General features: G+C 43.1%; 1 protein-coding gene across 5 annotated transcripts in view; it reads right to left on the reverse strand.

Annotated features, from left to right (window-relative positions):
* Nucleotides 1-7,347: 7,347 nt before the first annotated feature.
* MTRR (5-methyltetrahydrofolate-homocysteine methyltransferase reductase) overlaps nt 7,348-17,803 on the reverse strand; it is a 33,313-nt gene continuing 22,857 nt past the window's right edge. For 4 of the 5 annotated variants that reach the window (XM_061129344.1, XM_061129341.1, XM_061129343.1 and 1 more), the window contains 6 exons: nt 17,026-17,068; nt 16,281-16,467; nt 13,661-13,779; nt 12,360-12,452; nt 12,062-12,244; nt 7,348-9,428 (listed from right to left, as the gene is read on the reverse strand). In XM_061129344.1, the coding sequence (XP_060985327.1) occupies nt 9,287-9,428; nt 12,062-12,244; nt 12,360-12,452; nt 13,661-13,779; nt 16,281-16,467; nt 17,026-17,068 (767 nt within the window). In that variant the 3' untranslated portion in view covers nt 7,348-9,286. The remainder of the gene's footprint in view (nt 9,429-12,061; nt 12,245-12,359; nt 12,453-13,660; nt 13,780-16,280; nt 16,468-17,025; nt 17,069-17,803) is intronic. The other variant, XM_061129342.1, reaches the window with a different exon arrangement.

Consider the following 17,803-nt stretch of genomic DNA (forward strand, 5'->3'; position numbering starts at 1 on the left):
GAGGAGGAAATGGCAACCCACTCCAGTATTCTTGCCTTGGAGATGCCAGGGACAGAGGAGTCTGGCGGGCTACAGTCCATGGGGTCACAAAGAGTTGGACACGACTGACTGAATTTCACATCACAGTGCCCCTCAAGCACATGCTGAAGCTTAACAAAACTTTCCATAACCAAACATGAAAATCACTGCGGTCTCTAAAGCAAAATAAACTAAGTACTTCAATTAAAAGCAGATAAACAGATAAAAACTTAAAGTACAAATCCAGATGAAATAACTTTACAATTAGTGTGGTGATTAAAGAAGTTAAAGCTTGAATTTATTAATGTGGATAGCCTTTCCAGTATTTTATTAATCTGACTGATAAAAGAGGAAATTGAAGTAGAGTCCACTTAGTGAGAACATTTCAGGAAAATTCAGTTAAAACCAAGTCATGTCCAGTGGAAAAAAAAATACCCAGAGTGGAGACGCAGGGTTCTGAACAGGCAAGAAAGCAGAACAGCTCAGAAGCCCCAGGTTATTGGAAATCATACTGTGGCCCGGGGGACTTTAAAGTCAAGGAATAGTTTGGGTACTTGGGAGCTTGGGAAGTCAGAAGAACACCCTCAAGTCTGATCAGAAAACCCAGGTTTACACAACACAGTATATTAACGCATATATATGGAATTTAGAAAGACGGTAATGATGACCGAGACATGATATGCGAGACAGCAAAAGAGACACAGATGTAAAGAACAGACTTTTGGGCTCTGTGAGAGAAGGAGAGGGTGGGATGATCTGAGAGAATAGCATTGAAACATGTATATTATCATATGTGAAACAGATCGCCAGTCCAGGTTTGATGCATGAGACAAGTGCTCAGGGCTGGTGCACTGGGATGACCCTGAGGAATGGGATGGGGAGGGAGGTGGGAGGGGGGTTTAGGATGGGGAACACATGTACACCCGTGGCTGATTCATGTCAATGTATGGCAAAACCCACTACAATATTGTAAAATAATTAGCCTCCAACTGAAATAAATTAATTAATTAAAAAAAAAAGAAAACCCAGGTTTAAGACTTAGACTTCCTTAAGGTAATTGTTTATTTTTCACATAGCAAGTTTTAATTTACAGTAACAAGCTGATGCACAGGAATACAGTGTCCTTTATTTTATCCTAAGTGATCACAGTTTGCTCATAAAGCTCCTAATCCAGGCTTGGTAACCAAACTGTTTTCACTCATATGTCTGATACCATGCATACAGGTTGGTTCTGATGTTGAGATACATTCCCTCTACACCCAATTTGTTGAGGGTTTATATCATAAAAAGATGGTGAATTTTGCAAAACTATAAAATATAAATGAATGAAACTGTGGAAGACACAAATAAATGGAAAGATAGTCCATGCTAATGGACTAGAAAAAGATAACACTAATAAATGTCCGTACTAGCTGTAGTGATCTACAGATTCAATGAAATCTCATTCCATTGGCACTTGTCACAGAAACTGAAAAAAACAATCCTAAAATTTGTATGAAATCACAAAAATATCCCAAACAGCCGAAGCAATGAGCTGAAATGGCTTTAAAGCCTTGGTAACCTATGTAAGATTGAAGGCAGAAGAAGAAGGGGATGACAGAAGATGAGATGGCTGGATGGCATCACTGACTCGATGGACAGGAGTTTGGGTAAAGTCCGCAAGTTGGTGATGGACAGGGACGCCTGGGGTACTGCAGTCCAAGGGGTCACAAAGAGCGGACATGACTGAGTGGCCGAGCTGAACTGAACTGAACCAATGTAAGCCACCAGAGCTTTATGTAGTGCCTCAAGCTTAAGAAATCAAACCTAAGGACATCCAATAACAAACAAACAGACTTCCCCAAATAACCCTTAAGCCACAGGCCGTCAAGGAATTCCCTTGCTTCGCTTCCCCATCTTCCCTGTAAGTCTTCTCCCTAACTTCTGTAGGTGGAATGCTCTGTTAGGAGTTGGATTTTTTGGGGGGCCATGCCTCAAGTCTTGAGGGATATTAAACCTGGTGGGCTCTGGCAGTGAAAGCATCAAGTCCTAACCACTGGACCACCAGGGAATTCCCTGAATTGAATTTTGCTCAAATAAAATCTTAAAATTTTAATATACCTCTAAAAATAAACACAACGGAGTGTTCCTCAGTCATGAGAAAGAAATTCTGCCATTTGCAACAACATGAATGAGCACAGAAGACGTTATGCTCAGTGAAATAAGCCAGACACAGAAAGACAGAAATTGTATGGTCTGACTTATATGTGGACTCTAAAGAGGACAAAGTCAAAGTCATAGAAATAAAGGGTAGGATGGTCGTTACCAGGGCCTGGGGGCTGGGGAAAACAGGGGAGATTCAATCAAAGGGTACAAGCCTTCAGTTTTAAGAATAATAAGTTCTGGGGCTCTAACACACAGCATGGTGACTATAGTTAACAGTGCAGATTGGATACTTGAAACGGAGTAAATCTTAAACCTTCTCATCACACAAACTCAAATATGTTAACTACGTGAGGCGATGAATGTGATAATTAACCTGATTGTGGTAATCACGTCACAAAGTCTACACAGACCAAATCATTATGTTATACATTTTAATTATATACAATTTCATTTGTTTATTTATTTAGGCTTCCCAGGTGGCTCAGTGGTAAAGAATCTGCTTGTCAATGCAAGAGAATCAGGACATGGGTTCGATCCCTGGGTCGGGAAGATTCCTTGAAGGAGGAAATGGCAGGTCAGTCCAGTATTCTTGCCTGGAAAATTCCATGGACAGAGGAACTTGGCGGGCTACAGTCCATCGGGTCATAAAGAGTCAGACATGACTGAAGCGACTTAGCACCCACACATGCCAGTTTTCTTGCCTGGAAAATTCCATGAACAGGGGAGCCTGGTAGGCTGCAGTCCATGGGGTTGAGAGTTGGATAAGACTGAGCACACATGCATGCACACTGTTTGTTAATTTTACCTTAAAAAAGTTGGGAAAAAACTTAGACAATTAACATTTGTTTTACTGGTTTTCTCTATTGCATTTTTTTTTCTATTTCATTGGAATCTTCCTTTATCTTTACTGCATTCTTTCATATGGCTGGCATTTAATATAATTAAAGGACATTAATTATAATTAAACTATATTATAATTAATATAGATTAAAATGTATATTATAATATACATTTAAAAGATCATAATGTACTGGTCCTTTTCCAACTTCCCAGTATTTAAGCTTAGATCACTGACTTTTAAGCTTCTTTAATTTGATCAGAATTTAGACACAACAGTTTCCCCCAGAGCATTGGTTTAGTTGCAGACTTCAAATTTTGAAATGTCTTTTTTTGTCTTCATCAAAATATTTTCTAATTTCCTTGTGATTTTTTTCTTGAGTCGTAGGTTACCTTGTGTTGCTTATTTTCCAAATATTTGGAGGTTATTCTGGTTTCATTTAGCTATTTTAATTCTCAGAAAACCTAGTGCACAGCTTCCATCTTTTTGAAAGTTGGTGTATTCTGGTAAATATTCAATGTAAACTGGAAAACATGCTCTATTCTGAAGCTATTGGTGTTAGTGTTTTATATATGTCAATCAGCTCCTATTGTGTTAAAGCTTGTTTAAACACTTAACAATATTGTCTGTTTTTTTTTTTTGTGTAGTATGTCAACTTTCTGAACTATGATTTTGGATTTGCCTTTTCCTTTTAGTTTTGACAGTTTTTGCTTTCTAGCAATATATTGAGTTGGCTAAAAAGTTCGCTCAGGTTTTCCCACACAGCATCTAATAGCAAAACCACAAAAGAACTTTCTGGCCAACACAACATTTATGCTGTCTTACTAAGTGCATGCATATTTAGCATTTTCATGTCTTTCTCATCAATTGACTAATCACTATAAAAATATCCATCTCCTGCAATATTTCTTGAAGCTGCCTTATCTTTAATAATTTTTATTTATTTACTTTTGGCTGTGTTGGATCTTCATTGCTGTGCAGGCTTTTGTCTGGTTGTGGGGAAAGTGAAAGTCACTCAGTCGTCTCTAGACTATGCAGTCCATGGGATTCTCCAGACTAGAACACTGGAGTGGGTAGCCTTTCCCTTCTCCAGGGGATCTTCCCGACCCAGGGATCGAACCCAGGTCTCCCGCATTGCGGGCGGATTCTTTACCAACCGAGCTATCAGGAAGCCTTGCTGTGGTGAGTGGCGGCTACCTCCTAGCAGGGCACGGGCTTCTCATTGCTGTGACTTCTCTTCTTGCAGCTCCCAGATTCTAGAGCACAGGCTCGGCGGTTGTGGCACATGGGCTGTTTCACCAGGGTGTGTGGGGTCTTCCCAAATCAGATTGAACTGGAGTCTCCGGCACTGGCAGGCAGATGCTTTACCGCGGGGTCACCACAGAAGGCCTCTTGAAGCCTCCTTTTACACTAATTAAACTATACTCCCTTTCGTTTCCATGGTATTTTGTTGTTATCCAGTTCCTCAGTCATGTCCAACTCTGTGACTCCATGGACCGCAGCACACCAGGCTCCCCTGTCCTTCACTATCTCCCGGATTTTGCTCAAGCTCATGTCCACTGCCTCAATGATGCCATCTAACCATCTCCTCCCCTGTTGCTCCCTTCTCCTCCTGCCCTTAAGCTTTTCCAGCATCAGGGTCTTTGTGAATGAGATGGCTCTTCCCATCAGGTGGCCAAAGTATTGGAGCTTCAGCTTCAGCATCAGTCCTTCCAATGAGTATTCAGAATTGGTTTCCTTCAGGATTGACTGGTTTGATCTCCTTGCTGTCCAAGGGACTCTAGAGAGTCTTCTCCAGCATCAGTGTTCAAAAGCATCAATTCTTTGGTGCTTAGCCTTCTTTATGGCCCAACTCTCACATCTGCACATGACTACTGGAAAAACCATAGCTTTGACTAGACGGACCTTTGTCGGCAAAGTGATGTCTCTGCTTTTTAATATGCTAAATCTGTCATAGTTTGCCTTTCAAGGAGCAAGTGTCTGCAGTGATTTTGGAGCCCAAGAAAATAAAATCCCATCACTGCTTCCACTTTCCCCCATCTATTTGTCATGAAGTGATGGGACCAGATGCCATGATCTTAGTTTTTTGAATATAGAGTTTTAAGCCAGCTTTTTATTTTTTAATTGAAGGATAATTGCTTTACAGAATTTTGTTGTTTTCTGTCAAACATCAACATGAATCAGCCATAGGTGTACATATGTCCCCTCCTTCTTGAACCTCCCTCCCATCTCCCTCTCCATCCCACCCCTCTAGGTTGATTTATTTGCAAGGCAGCAATGGAGAAACAGACATAGAGAACAGACTTATGGACATGGGGAGAGGTGAGCAGAGGGTGAGATGTATGGAAAGAGTACCATGGCAACTTACATTACCATACGTAAAATAGACAGCCAATGGGAATTTGCTGTGTCTCAGGGAACTCAGAGGCTCTGTAAGCCAGTTTTTTCACTCGTCTCTTTCATTCTCATCAGGAGACTCTTTAGTTCCTCTTCCCACAAGCTTTATTATCTTCTTAGACATCATAATTGATATTTATTCATTCATTTATGGCTCTCCTCAGTCAGAATGCAAGTTCTGAGAACAGAGGCTTTTTATCAACTTTGTTCACTCCTGTTGCCACAGTACTTCAGTACCTGGTGAAGTAGGCACTGAAAATACCTGTGAAATGGATGAAATTTCCCTCTGGGTATTGCTTTGGCTGCAACTCATGTGCATCTTTAGCACTTTGGAAGAAATCAGTCCTAAATATTCTGTAATCCATTTTCATTTCCTACGCCACAGGTCATTTGCATGGGTTTAAAAATTCCTCAGTGCAGCCTCAGTGGGCTGATTATAGTTCCTTCTTAACTCTGTCAGGACCAGAGAACAATGCCTTATTTCACACCATCTGTTGTCTCCCTTTATGGCCTAGTTCATGGTCAATTTTAAAACTGTCTCAAGCATCTGAAACCAGTGTGGGTGCCTGGATGCGACTCACACGTCATCTAGTTTGCCGGCTGTGAAGTTCACATTCCCACACTTTTTAATCTGACAGTTTATGACTAAGTAGATTATGTTCCAGTATTATGGTGTCTGGAATTCAGTTTAGACTACTCCAGCGCAGATACCTAGGTGTGTTACAGAGAGTAAGGAACCCTCCGGGTGCAGTCAGCATTCTAATGAGGAAAACCATATAGCTGATGGTAGGCTACCTCAAGCTCTTCTACTAATTTCATCATTGATCAGCCTTATGTTACCGAAAATAATGGGTCCAACGGTAGCTTCTTACAATAACTGAGGTTAGAAAGGGGCTCTTACTGAACACCTAGTGTACTAAGATATGATGGAGTTTGACTATATTAATTCAGAGGTACTCCTCACTTCTACACAAACAAGGTCGAAAAAGATTTTTCTAGCAAGACTCTTGGGGTAGTGCCTGAGGCATATCCCCAAAACAGCACTGTGTCCGGCCACTTGGCTGGGGGCGGGGCGATGCAGCTCAAGATGCTGACAGGAACCAAAGTTTGCCCTTGTGAATCTCACAACCACCTTGATGTGAAACTTTTTATGCAGGATGTGGCTGGACCACCTAAGAGAGACAGTGCTGGCACTTCGCTGAGCTTACAGGCCTGGCTGTAGGAAGCGTTGTGCCTAACTGCTAATAAATACACTGTTCAACAGCTGCATTTGCTGCAGAATCTGGCCTGGGATCTAGTTTTACCCTCATTTGCTGGGCAAGGCTGTGAGGGAGCAGCTGATTAACTCTCATCTGAACCTGGTAACTCACAACCTAACAGAAATAACCCGGATGTTGGGCATAAACCACAGGGCTCAGGTCAGGATCTGAGGCCACTATGAACATGCCTCAGTTTCTCTTTTGGGATCTGTCAGTTTTGGCTTCCCTAGTGGCTCAGACAGTAAAGAATCTGCCTTCACTGCAGGAGACCCAGCTTTGATTCCTGGGTTGGGAAGATCCCTTGGAGAAGGGAATGGCAACCCATTCCAGTACTGTTGCCTGGATAATTTCATGGACAGAGGACCCTGGCATCCTACAGTCCATGGGGTCACAATGAGTTGGACATGACTGAGTAACTAACATAGCAATATGGACGGGCAGCGCTGGTAGAGGGACACACGTTCTTAGCTGTGTTTTCTTGTTAGGATGATCAACAAGGGATATTGTTCTTTGCCCTTTTCGTGTTTTCACCTTAAGTCTATTCTGGCTAATGTATAACATATGCACATAATTTTGCTTGATATGTTTTCTTATGCCTTGTAAGTTTTTCCAGAAGTATTTCTATTGTAAAAGACATGAAATATATAAGATTAGAGGTTATAACAAACTGCTTTGAAGTCTTAACAAATCTTAAGATTATACACAATATTATTTTAGATATTTATTTTTCAAAATGACCAGAACCCTTTGACAGGTAGAGATTTTTTAAATGCGAATCTCTTTAATTAAAAAAACAATATATACCAGAGACTAGGAGAAAAAATTTCGATGCCCCTTTTATACTTTGGTTTCTGTTCTGACAAATACTAAAAGAGAATGGGTCAGTGGGAATTGTCTTAGTCCAGTAGTCCAATCGAGCTGCTGCAACAAGATCTCACTGGGTAGCTTATAAACAACAGAAATCTTTCACAGTTCTGCAAGCCAGAAGTTCAGACCAGGTGCCAGTGTTGTTAGGTTCTGGTGAAGCCCTCAGGGTTGCAGATGCCAACTTCACACTGTGTCTTCACAGGGCAGGAAGAGCAGGGAGCCCTGTGGGGCGTCTTGAAACAAGGGCACCAATCCCATTCCTAAGAGCTCCACCATCATGACCTTGTCACCCCACAAAGGCCCAGCTCCTAGTACCATCATATCAGAGGTGAGGAGTCAAACATATGAACTGGGGGGCAGGGTGGAAGCTGGGGGACATAAATATTCAGACAATAGTAGGAATTTATGAAATACAAGGGTATTAAGTAGGTATTTTAAGCCCAGGTTACAATCACAGAAATAACAATAAATTATGTGGGAAAATTTAAAAGTACACCAAAAGGGGCAGAAATCAAAAGATGGGAAATGGATCTATAATCTGAATGCAAATTTCTTTAAATTCTGGAACTGTGATATTAAGAAGAAATAACCATGCTAAGTAAATCATATGCCAGGGTGGAATTTCAAAATATAGTTTATATTTCTAGCATCATGAAAAGAATCACTGTAAGCATTACCTTAAAATATTTTTATCAGAAATATAGTTTCGGTAATAAACCATCTGATAAAATTATATATAAACATGTAATCAGATTTACTATACATATGTAATTTTAATACACTCCTATGAATACTCTTTATGGTGTATTTCATATAAAATATAAATTAATTTTAGATTATTAAAAAAACTGGCAACCAGTTCACAAGACCTGACCACCTACCACGTTGGCTCCCGAGCTCACATCCTGTGCTGAGAAGCCTTCACACGCACTGACAGAGACGCCCAGTGAGCCGGTCGACGTCCCTGCAAAAATTCTCCAGGGTATAGAGGTGGCCTGGGAGGTGCTGGTGGAGGAGTCAGGGCCGCCTTTCCGTTCAGGGTGGTTTGGGGAGGGGTGAGCGGTGCGGGGAGCCGGCCTGACTGCTCAGGCCCCTTCTCGGCCCTGAGAGAGATCAAGAGGTCCCTCTCTGTCCCGCCACCCTTGATTTGTTAAAGTGCAAATTGGCCTTTCTCACCTCCCTCAAGGAAATCGCTGCAGCCACCATTTGCCCATTTTCTTGACTCTGATAAGATTATCGGGCTCCTGTGAATAGCTTATGTCTAGGTAGTCTTTACCTGATTGTAAGACGCTGGTGCCATGCTCTGCTGGAGTTAAGATAAAACTCCTGAGCTAAAACTAGTGTCTGCAGTTCTGCACGTATGCAAGTCTTTGATCTAAAATTTGGTGAATCCTGTTAGTATATATATGTATGTTACCCCTCAATAAAGTCGTCGGAATCAGTCACAAGCTGACTCAGTCCCTCTCAACCCCATCTTTCCTAGTCTTTTATTTCTCAGGTGCTCTGGTGATTGCGTCCTCGACCTGTTCCTTTTGCCGGCAGGCCCGGCAGAGTGGGGGAGGTATGGAAAGCTGAATTGAAAGTTTCCTGTATGGTTAAAACAGTCCACGCCCCACTCCATCTCCTCCAAGAAACATTGAAAAAAAAAATTTTTTTTTTTTTAAATTTAAACGCTCAAAGTCCCAAGCTTCAAGTCAAGTTTTATGTTGGTACTTTCCGCCAAAAAAAAAGCTTAATTCTCTTCTTTTACTTTCCAGGTTTATCACCAAATATCCTGAAGATACCGCTTTTCTTCTTTTAAAGTGGCCAATGTTTTCATTGCCTCTAGTTTCTCAACTCCAGTCTCTCTGCTTATTATTTCCACAAGGGCATCGTGGACATCCTTGGCCATATTCTTAGCATCTCTAGAAAAAAAAGAGTAACCACATTCTGTTTAAGAACAGGAACTGTGCACTAAGTCCTCCTGCATATTCATGCTTCTCAGGCCGGGCCTGCGTCACCACACTGTAGCCCCCCCTCCATCTCTCTGGAAAGTGACCCTCATGTCTCCAGGCACTGGTCACCACCACACCCCGCCCCTGCCCAAGGCCAGGCCTTTGCCCAGGGACCACCGGCACATGCAGTGCTGACCACCCCATCCACAGCTTTAAACCCTTCAGCGGGCTCTGTGCTCCAGGAGCAGCCAAAATCTTGAAGAGCCTGAGAACCTCACGCACCGGGCCCTCTTCGTCTCTGCCCTCCCTCCACTCTCAAGGCCTTCCTGGGGGCAAGGAGCTCCCCAGACACGTCTAAGCCTTCATACCCGGCGGGCACATGGGCACACAGTTATTAACAGGCACATCACTGGGAGCTTGCTGAGGGCTGCCCCTTCTTGGTGCATCTCCACAGCCCAGCTCTTTCACTGCAGGCCGGGCGAGGACCCACACAGCACCCGCTGCGCCGTGCGCGCTGCTGCCCCAGCTCTCCACGGGAAGCGGGCGGCTGGGGTGGAGAGCACCTCGCTCACCTCCCATCTCCAGACATCTGCACGGGCCGAGGCGCTCGGCAGGCGCTGCCACGTCTGCGGCATGAGTAACTGTCGGGCAGACTCCACTGTGCTGGGAGCTGAACTCGCCCTCCCCCTTCCAGCGAGATTCCTTGAGAAAGCCCTAACGGCCGCCCCAACGTCCTCCTCCTGCTCCCCGCAAGCACACCAGCAGCACCTCAAGGCCACCCCCAGCCCTTCCTCACAGCCGGGCTCCAGCCGCCACATCTCCTGTGCCCTGCGTCGTCTTCTTACTCGACTCTCAGCAGCAAAGGCTCCCCCTTGAGACAGTGTCCCTGGGCTGAGGGACAAGCTCGTGCCTTCCTCCGTGGCTGTCCTCCTCAAGGTCCCTTTGTTTGGTCCACACCAGAGGCCAAGGGGGGTTCACTCTGAGCCCTCACCTCAGACCGGCTATGAGTGCTATCAACCTCACTTCCCGGATGTGAAAGAATGAAGCAGCAGTGATGGTGAAGGGTTACTTCTGGGCTAACATTTTAAGTTCTCAAGTACCAGTTATTCATATACTTGTACATGTATGTTTGTACGCGGACTTTGCCCCCATTATTTTAGAGCTGCATTTAAAACTTCAGCCTAAATCTGACAGCACTGTCGTCTGCAAACAAAAGGAAGACAAAATACTTCACTAGAAGCTATATGAAAACATAAACCAACACGACATTCAGGAGCTCGGTCCTTTCTGACCTAAAGCAACTTCTTCTAGCTGAGGAGTCATTAATAGGTCATGAAATCAACTTAGGAGCCAGTTAGCTTTCTTTAAAATGATACAATGAACAAATAGACGTTATCAGAATGTGTCACAGAGAGTAAGTCCAAAAAGTAAGATCTGTTTTATAAACCTTTTCAATTATATTTATATGTACTCCAGGTCATTATGCCAGTATTTCTTTTTCTGTGTCAGTTTTAGAAATAAAAAACAAAAAACTCAACCTGATAACTTAACAGAATGTTTTAAACACCAGGCCGGGACGTGTTAGGATAAAAAGAAAAAAAAGTGTAGCTTCTCATTTCAAAACTCCTTTTTAATTAGCAAACATTTTGAGTTCCATTAAAACAAGTAGCTAGTTCCTAAATTTTTTTTTCCCTATGGCAATCTTGGGTTTCTACAATGGATCTTGTCTCAGAAAGTAGATGAAACATAAGAATGACTCCTGGCTCATGTCAACTTTGACATTACAAATTATGTCTTAAGAAAAAAATCCTAAATTCACATTCTCGGTGAAAAGTGAAAGTGAAAGTCGCTTAGTCATGTCCAACTCTTTGGCAACCCCATGAACTACACAGTCCATGGAATTCTCCAGGCCAGAATACTGGAGTGGGTAGCTTTTCCCTTCTCCAGGGGATCTTCCCAACCCAGGAATCGAACCCAGGTCTCCCGCCTTGCAGGCAGATTAATTACCAGCTGAGCCACAAGGGAAGCCCAAGTATACTGGAGTGGGTGGCCTATCCCATCTCCCGCAGATCTTCCTGACCCAGGAATCAAACCAGGGTCTCCTGCATTGCAGGCGGATTCTTTACCAACTGAGCTATGAAGGAAGCCATTTTCAGTCAAAACCAAAGCTGTTTTCCTAGGTCAATTGCACAAATCACACGTTTAGTATTCACTGATCAAAATCAATTGAACAATGAATTACGCATAGCAAAAACAAACACAGAAACCTAATTTAAAATAGCACAGAGCAGTTTGCAACATATGAGTTAATTTTCCTTTGGGATCTCAGTTTCCCAACCAGGGACTGAACCTATGCCCCCTGCAGTGGAAGTACGGTCTTAACCACTGGACCCAGGGAGGGCTGCATGAGTTAATTTTCACTTTGTTTTCCTGATAACAACTTCCTGGCTAGCGAGGGTATGTAAAAATAGCTTTAGAACTTTTATTTCTATTCCTGTACTTGAGAATCAGATGTCCCACCCGTACAGGTCCGGACTGTTAACCAATGGGCCCCTGCTTTCTTTAATGAACACCACCGACTGTCCCCAGCCCCCTGCACTCACCCACACACGTAAATGAAACCGCTCTCCTGGAGGAGGACCCCCGCCACCTCCTTGCTGTGACGCTGGAGGCTGTCTTGCACATACTTGGCTGGGCCTTCCTCCTCCCCCACAGCAGCATCTCTTGAGAAGGAGACTTCCAAGTGAGTGAGCACTCCACACTTAAGGAAGTGTCTGAGCTCATCTCTGAAACACGATACGTAAAGAGGTCAGTGGAAGATTTGTAATTTAAAGTTGGAGAAGTCTGAGATGCCAACTGTAGTGTATGGTGGAGCCTTACAACACAAGGGCTGTCAAGTACCTGAACAAATAATCCCTCTCCTTGTGTCTGCAGCCGAAGAACAGCCACGTGGCCCCAAAGCGGCCCCCTGGGTGTCGCTCCTGGAGCTTCTCTCTGAGGGGAAAAGAAAGCCGAGGTCTGGTAGAAAGAATAGGTAACAAAATCTCTTTCTTTTTTGCCTCTCCAGGTAGGTCTATAAGACCCAACTTTGCAGTCACTCAAGGTCCGTTTGCTGAATTTATACTTCATCGTCCACAGGGTAAGTTGGCCACTCCAGCGGACACTAGGGAAAGTAAGCTCACCTCTGGGCTGAGACATCTATGACCTTTATATGACATCTCCAGAGCACGGGTAATTCAAATGACCACACTGTGAAACCTAGACTGCTTTCTACACTAAATACTAGCAACAATCTTATGACTTAGCTCTCAATTAGCGTAATAGAGAAGTGGCACAGGGCTCTAAAAGGTACAACACTGCTGTGCAATTTTCAGACATGATTGACATGTCCCACATTTTTGTTTTCTTAACAACAATAGCAAAAAAACTACACAAAGATTTTGTCTGAAAGATATTACTACACTACCCAGGGAGCATTATGTAAGAATTGTTATTTCACACACAGGGAGAGAAGCACAATTTTATTTGTATCAAATAATTATGCCCTGATATGAAGATACATGAATTAATATTCTGTTGAAAATTACTGGTGTTAGGGGTTTGATTTTGAAATGCTGGGTCTTTGTAATTGGGTCTTTGTAACGGGTCTTTGTAATTGGGTCTTTGTGACGACCCAGTTAAAGAACAGACGGATGCTAGGAAAGGTTAAGGGCAGGAGAAGGGGATGACAGAGGATGAGATGGCTGGATGGCATCATTGACTCAACAGACATGAGTTTGAGCAAGCTCCAGGAGATAGTGAAGGACAGGGAAGCCTTGAGTGCTGCAGTCTATGGGGTTGCAAAGAATCGGACACGACTGAGCAACTGAACAACAAAGGCACAGATGGGGCAGCTGCACATCAACACAGCATCAAGATGTGCTTGAAACCTGTCCCCAACGCATGCACTATCATCTACAGTTCAGGGCTGGGCAGTGGGGGGAATAAATACCACAGTAAAAATGGAAGTTCCAGCACAAAAGTCTCTAGACAATATATTCACTTTTCCCACAGTGACAAGTTATGCTATGCTATCACACATTTCACAGTAATTTAAAATAAAAATTTTACAACTGAATCCCAATATCCTAAAAACCTCAGAAGAAAAAAACAAAAAAAACCGCTCTATTATACTCCCAGCCAGGTCCACCAGGGACACATACCTGTGTTGCAGGAAACCAATGAAGGGGGCCACGCCCGCTCCTGGACCCACCATTATGATGGGGACTGAAGGGTCACTTGGTAAGTGGAAAGAGTTTGTTGTTCGAGGAGAGATGGATATCTGAAACATTAAGCCAGTGCTCATAAGTTTGGGGAAAAAAAAAAACTTGAACAAAAGCATACAACCAAGGAGATGTCTGCCAAGGAAATCAGAAAGTGGAACTTCCCCTTAATTTCATCACTTCCCCTTTCCCTTAGAAGCATCACAAAATTAAGCAGCAGCATTAAATCTCATTGAAACCACAAACACATTTGTCAATGCAGAGAAATAAACAAGTCTGTCTTGCAAATTTTTTTCTTTCTAAATCAAAAGTATTTTTAAAATGACAGGGCTATTTCCAAGGTAGAACACTGAATAAATAAATAAATAATGAGTTATTTTTCTAGGCCCAAAGAAAAAGACCTGTGTCCTAGTGGGCAACCCATCGAATGTATCATGAAGAAATGCACACACAAAATGAAGACATGGTCCTTCACATCAGGACATGAAGGGGCAATGCAGAGGAACGCCAAGATGGGGTGAAGGGTTTAAGCGGAAATTAGGCACAAGCCAAAGAGAAATGAAGGGCCTGCCCTAAGGATGGCAGAGCACTGCACCACCTCTGCTCCCGCGGGTCCAATGTGGGTCCAGCGTGTGCTGCAAAGCTAGGCTAATAAATGAGATACAGATAAAATCTTTCTGCTACAATTTCAAAAGGGTTTTCTTCTAAACCATGTGTCAGGGACACTGACAAGGCATCAGTTTGTTAATATAGGTGACTCTCAGTTTACTTTGCCATATGCTTCAGTTACTCTGAGTGATACTAACACTCAAGAACAACGGGAATTGTCCCTATATCGCACACAGATATAATCGTATACATTTTAGCCTTTAGTTAAAGGGAAGTTGTCTGAAGTTCATCAACAGGATGGACACAGTACTTTTTAAATGGAGAACTGGCAGAGTTGTGTCAAATGACTATTTTTGTTTTGGAGGGAAGCTGTGATGGATATTACATTAGCCTTATTCACTTGATTCATCCACTTAACAATTTTACTGCAGGTACTCAACACGACAAGCACTTAGGATGGAGAAATGAGCAAAACCAAATCCATCTCGGTGGGACGCATATCCTACTGTGTGAAAGACAATAAACAAATATTCACCTACAGAAAGACAGATAATAAGTTAAGTCCCATGAAGCAGAATAAGACTGCTGAAGAGACCACACTTCCATGGTCCAGCGACGGCGAGGAGACAGGAGAGGACTAGTCGGCTCCTACTGCTCACGGGACGCTCACCCTGGCTGGGCTCAGGGTGGCAGCTCTGCACCACGACCTCCTCCACCTGCATCCAAAGCCAAGGAGCATCCTTGACCTGAGTCATCCCATCTGAGGTCAGAGGCGAAGATGAGAGCGGCAAGTCCAGCACCCCCATTGGGCGCGGAGCTCTTGCTGAGACCTGGCACAAGCCTGTCCGCTCACCTTTCCCTGCGAGGCTGGTCACATGGCCCGGCCACCCAGGAGCGGGAGGGGAAGTCTGCTCCCTGGGGGCGGGGCATCTGTGAACCACAGGACCACCTACCAGTTGGGGGAAAGCGTGTGGTGGATGGATCATGGATAAAATATAGTATTACACGGCAAGATGAAACTTAAGTAGTTATAAGTTATATCCTTTCGCTATATCTGTACCTCCAGGGCCTCAAAACTGGGTAGTCAATAAAAATCTGTTAAAATGGGGAAGGAAGAAGAGGGAAAAGGATAGGAGGAAAGAGAGACAGACTATGTGAGAGGCACCATGCTTGGTGTTTGTAACACAGGTGTTTCAATATGTTATTTTTAACTTTCTGGAGATCATCTGCCATTTTTATGAGACCATGAAGTGACACGATACTCGTGTGTCAGTACTATTACTCTAGTATTTCTTTTCAAAAGAGAAGTTTCTCAGTTCTCAAAATTTTGTGGCTGTAAGGAAATACACATGGTAAAACACCTGTTCCAGGCAGCAGACTGGGAAAATACAAAATTCAAGGGCAATCTTAAGCCCCAGTCTTCTTGTAAGCTCTCTCAAGTATATATCAGAAGTCTTAATTACCCCAACGGCTGTCAACTTTTTAACTTCAGTAACTTAGAGCAACCAAACCAGGAATAAGACATTACAAATGTCTTATTTTTCAAAACCATGGAAAAGACTTCATGATAAAACCTCAACTTTTTTTTCGATTTCAACCATTCTTATGGGTGAGGAGGGAGAATGTAATTGTTCCCTTTGTATACGGTCTCAAATGAGATTTGACAAGTGTGAATCAAAACATAAAACACAAAAGGTCTTCCATTTATGAACGTGACGAGGAAGGAGCGAAGACTGTACTGTATACAATTCATACTTTACACACTGAGCAAACACATGGACTTATAATACTGAGTGAAAATTATGTTCTCCTGACTTTCCAAAAGACTAAAGCTCAAGCATGGCATAAAGTTTCCTTTGAATGGTTTGTTGGTAACGAAAAAGGCAGGGGATATTTTTCCAACTAAGCAATGAATGCTTTCAGTGTCACCAAAACTGCATACTCCTCGTACCTTGGGAGCCAGGGCTTTCTTGCCATCTGCATTGTTTGCACACGTGTACGGCTGAAGAATTGATTCAACCAAGGTGGCCAGCCAGCCTGTGCACACGCCTCTCCGAAGAACCACCTCCGTAGTGTTAGACAAAAACTCCACAATGTTAAAAATGAAATGAAGCTTCCCTGGGTGAAATAGACTTGAGCTGCAAAGATAGACAGGCAAGTTTTTAAACTCTGCATCAGGACTAACACACACAGGTGTTTTTTTTTAACTGCACTGAGGGGTATTTCCGAGTGGGCACTAGTCACCTTCTCTCCCTTCAGAGAACAGCTCTGCTAATTACTGCAAAGCCGCCCTGCCCCCAGCGTCCTGATATCACTCAGGACAGTTTCTGGTTACCTGTGTGCCCCCAAGACTAGATGAGATTTATACAGAACCCCTCCCTCTCCCCTTCCTCCTCCACCCCCATCCAGGTGGCGAGGCACACCAATAAAGGTCGCAGGGGGAGGACTCGGAGACTCGCTAAGTGGGGAAACGGTTCTGGACCGTAAGAGCGATGGAAGATGCCACGCCCTATGAACTCTGGGGGAACAGGAGTCCAAGCCTGGTTTTCTTCACTCCTTATCACGTCTGCTACTGTCTTCCACAAGTCTGGTAAGTTTTCAGTAAATGGACCTGTAGCTAGCAAGGATCTGAAAGCTGGAGTTTCATCGTATTTTAGGAGAAAGACGCTGTGTGTTACGTTAATAAGCATCAGTACCTTGCACACGAGTACGGTCTGGGTTGGAGCTTGGGAAGATGTTCTAGAAAAGAGCAAAAACAGGTAACTATTAATTCACTCCTACTGAAAATAAAGTATATGTATACATGTGAACTACATGTAAAGGTCTGACTTCCAAGTTTTCTCTTGCTTAGAACATTCAAAACAACTTTTGTTTCAGCTTTCATCATACTTTTAAGTACCTACACACTCACGGCGAGTAAGCAGACCATCACTAGATACTACATCCAAATCGTAAAGACCCAACAGACCCGTTTCCTGAATGTGAAGCCAGTATTTCTGCCTAAAGGCTGTTTGGTCTTTTTAAAACAGCAACAGGAGTAAGGTCCACAAATGGGCCTCAGAGTCAAGGGACCAATTATATTGTTTTCTGGGGTGTCTCCAGAGTTTTCAGACTTGAAATACAATCGTGACCCAAAGACGATCAGACTGTGGGAAATACTTAGGCTGAAAATATTTTTCCTTTCTTATATTTATAGGGTTATAACAAAAAACCAGAGTGTAATGGTGGACACTGTTAAATCAAGTAACCCAGAAATCCAGTGGTCTCAAGGTACATAGGTACTCTTTCAAAAGGAGACTAAGAGTCAATAGTTGAATTGTCCACTAATAAACTCTGGAAATTTTTGTGTTCAGTATGTTATCATTTTGATAGCTATTTAGCAAAAATTTGGAAAGCCCTTTCTGAAATGTCTTACAGTTGCAATGTCAGAATAAGGTTTAAAAGAGGGCTCAACACTAACCCTTAGGTCTATTT

Source organism: Dama dama, chromosome 25 (genome assembly GCF_033118175.1).
Source record: "Dama dama isolate Ldn47 chromosome 25, ASM3311817v1, whole genome shotgun sequence".
In the NCBI taxonomy this organism is placed as follows: Eukaryota; Metazoa; Chordata; class Mammalia; order Artiodactyla; family Cervidae; genus Dama; species Dama dama.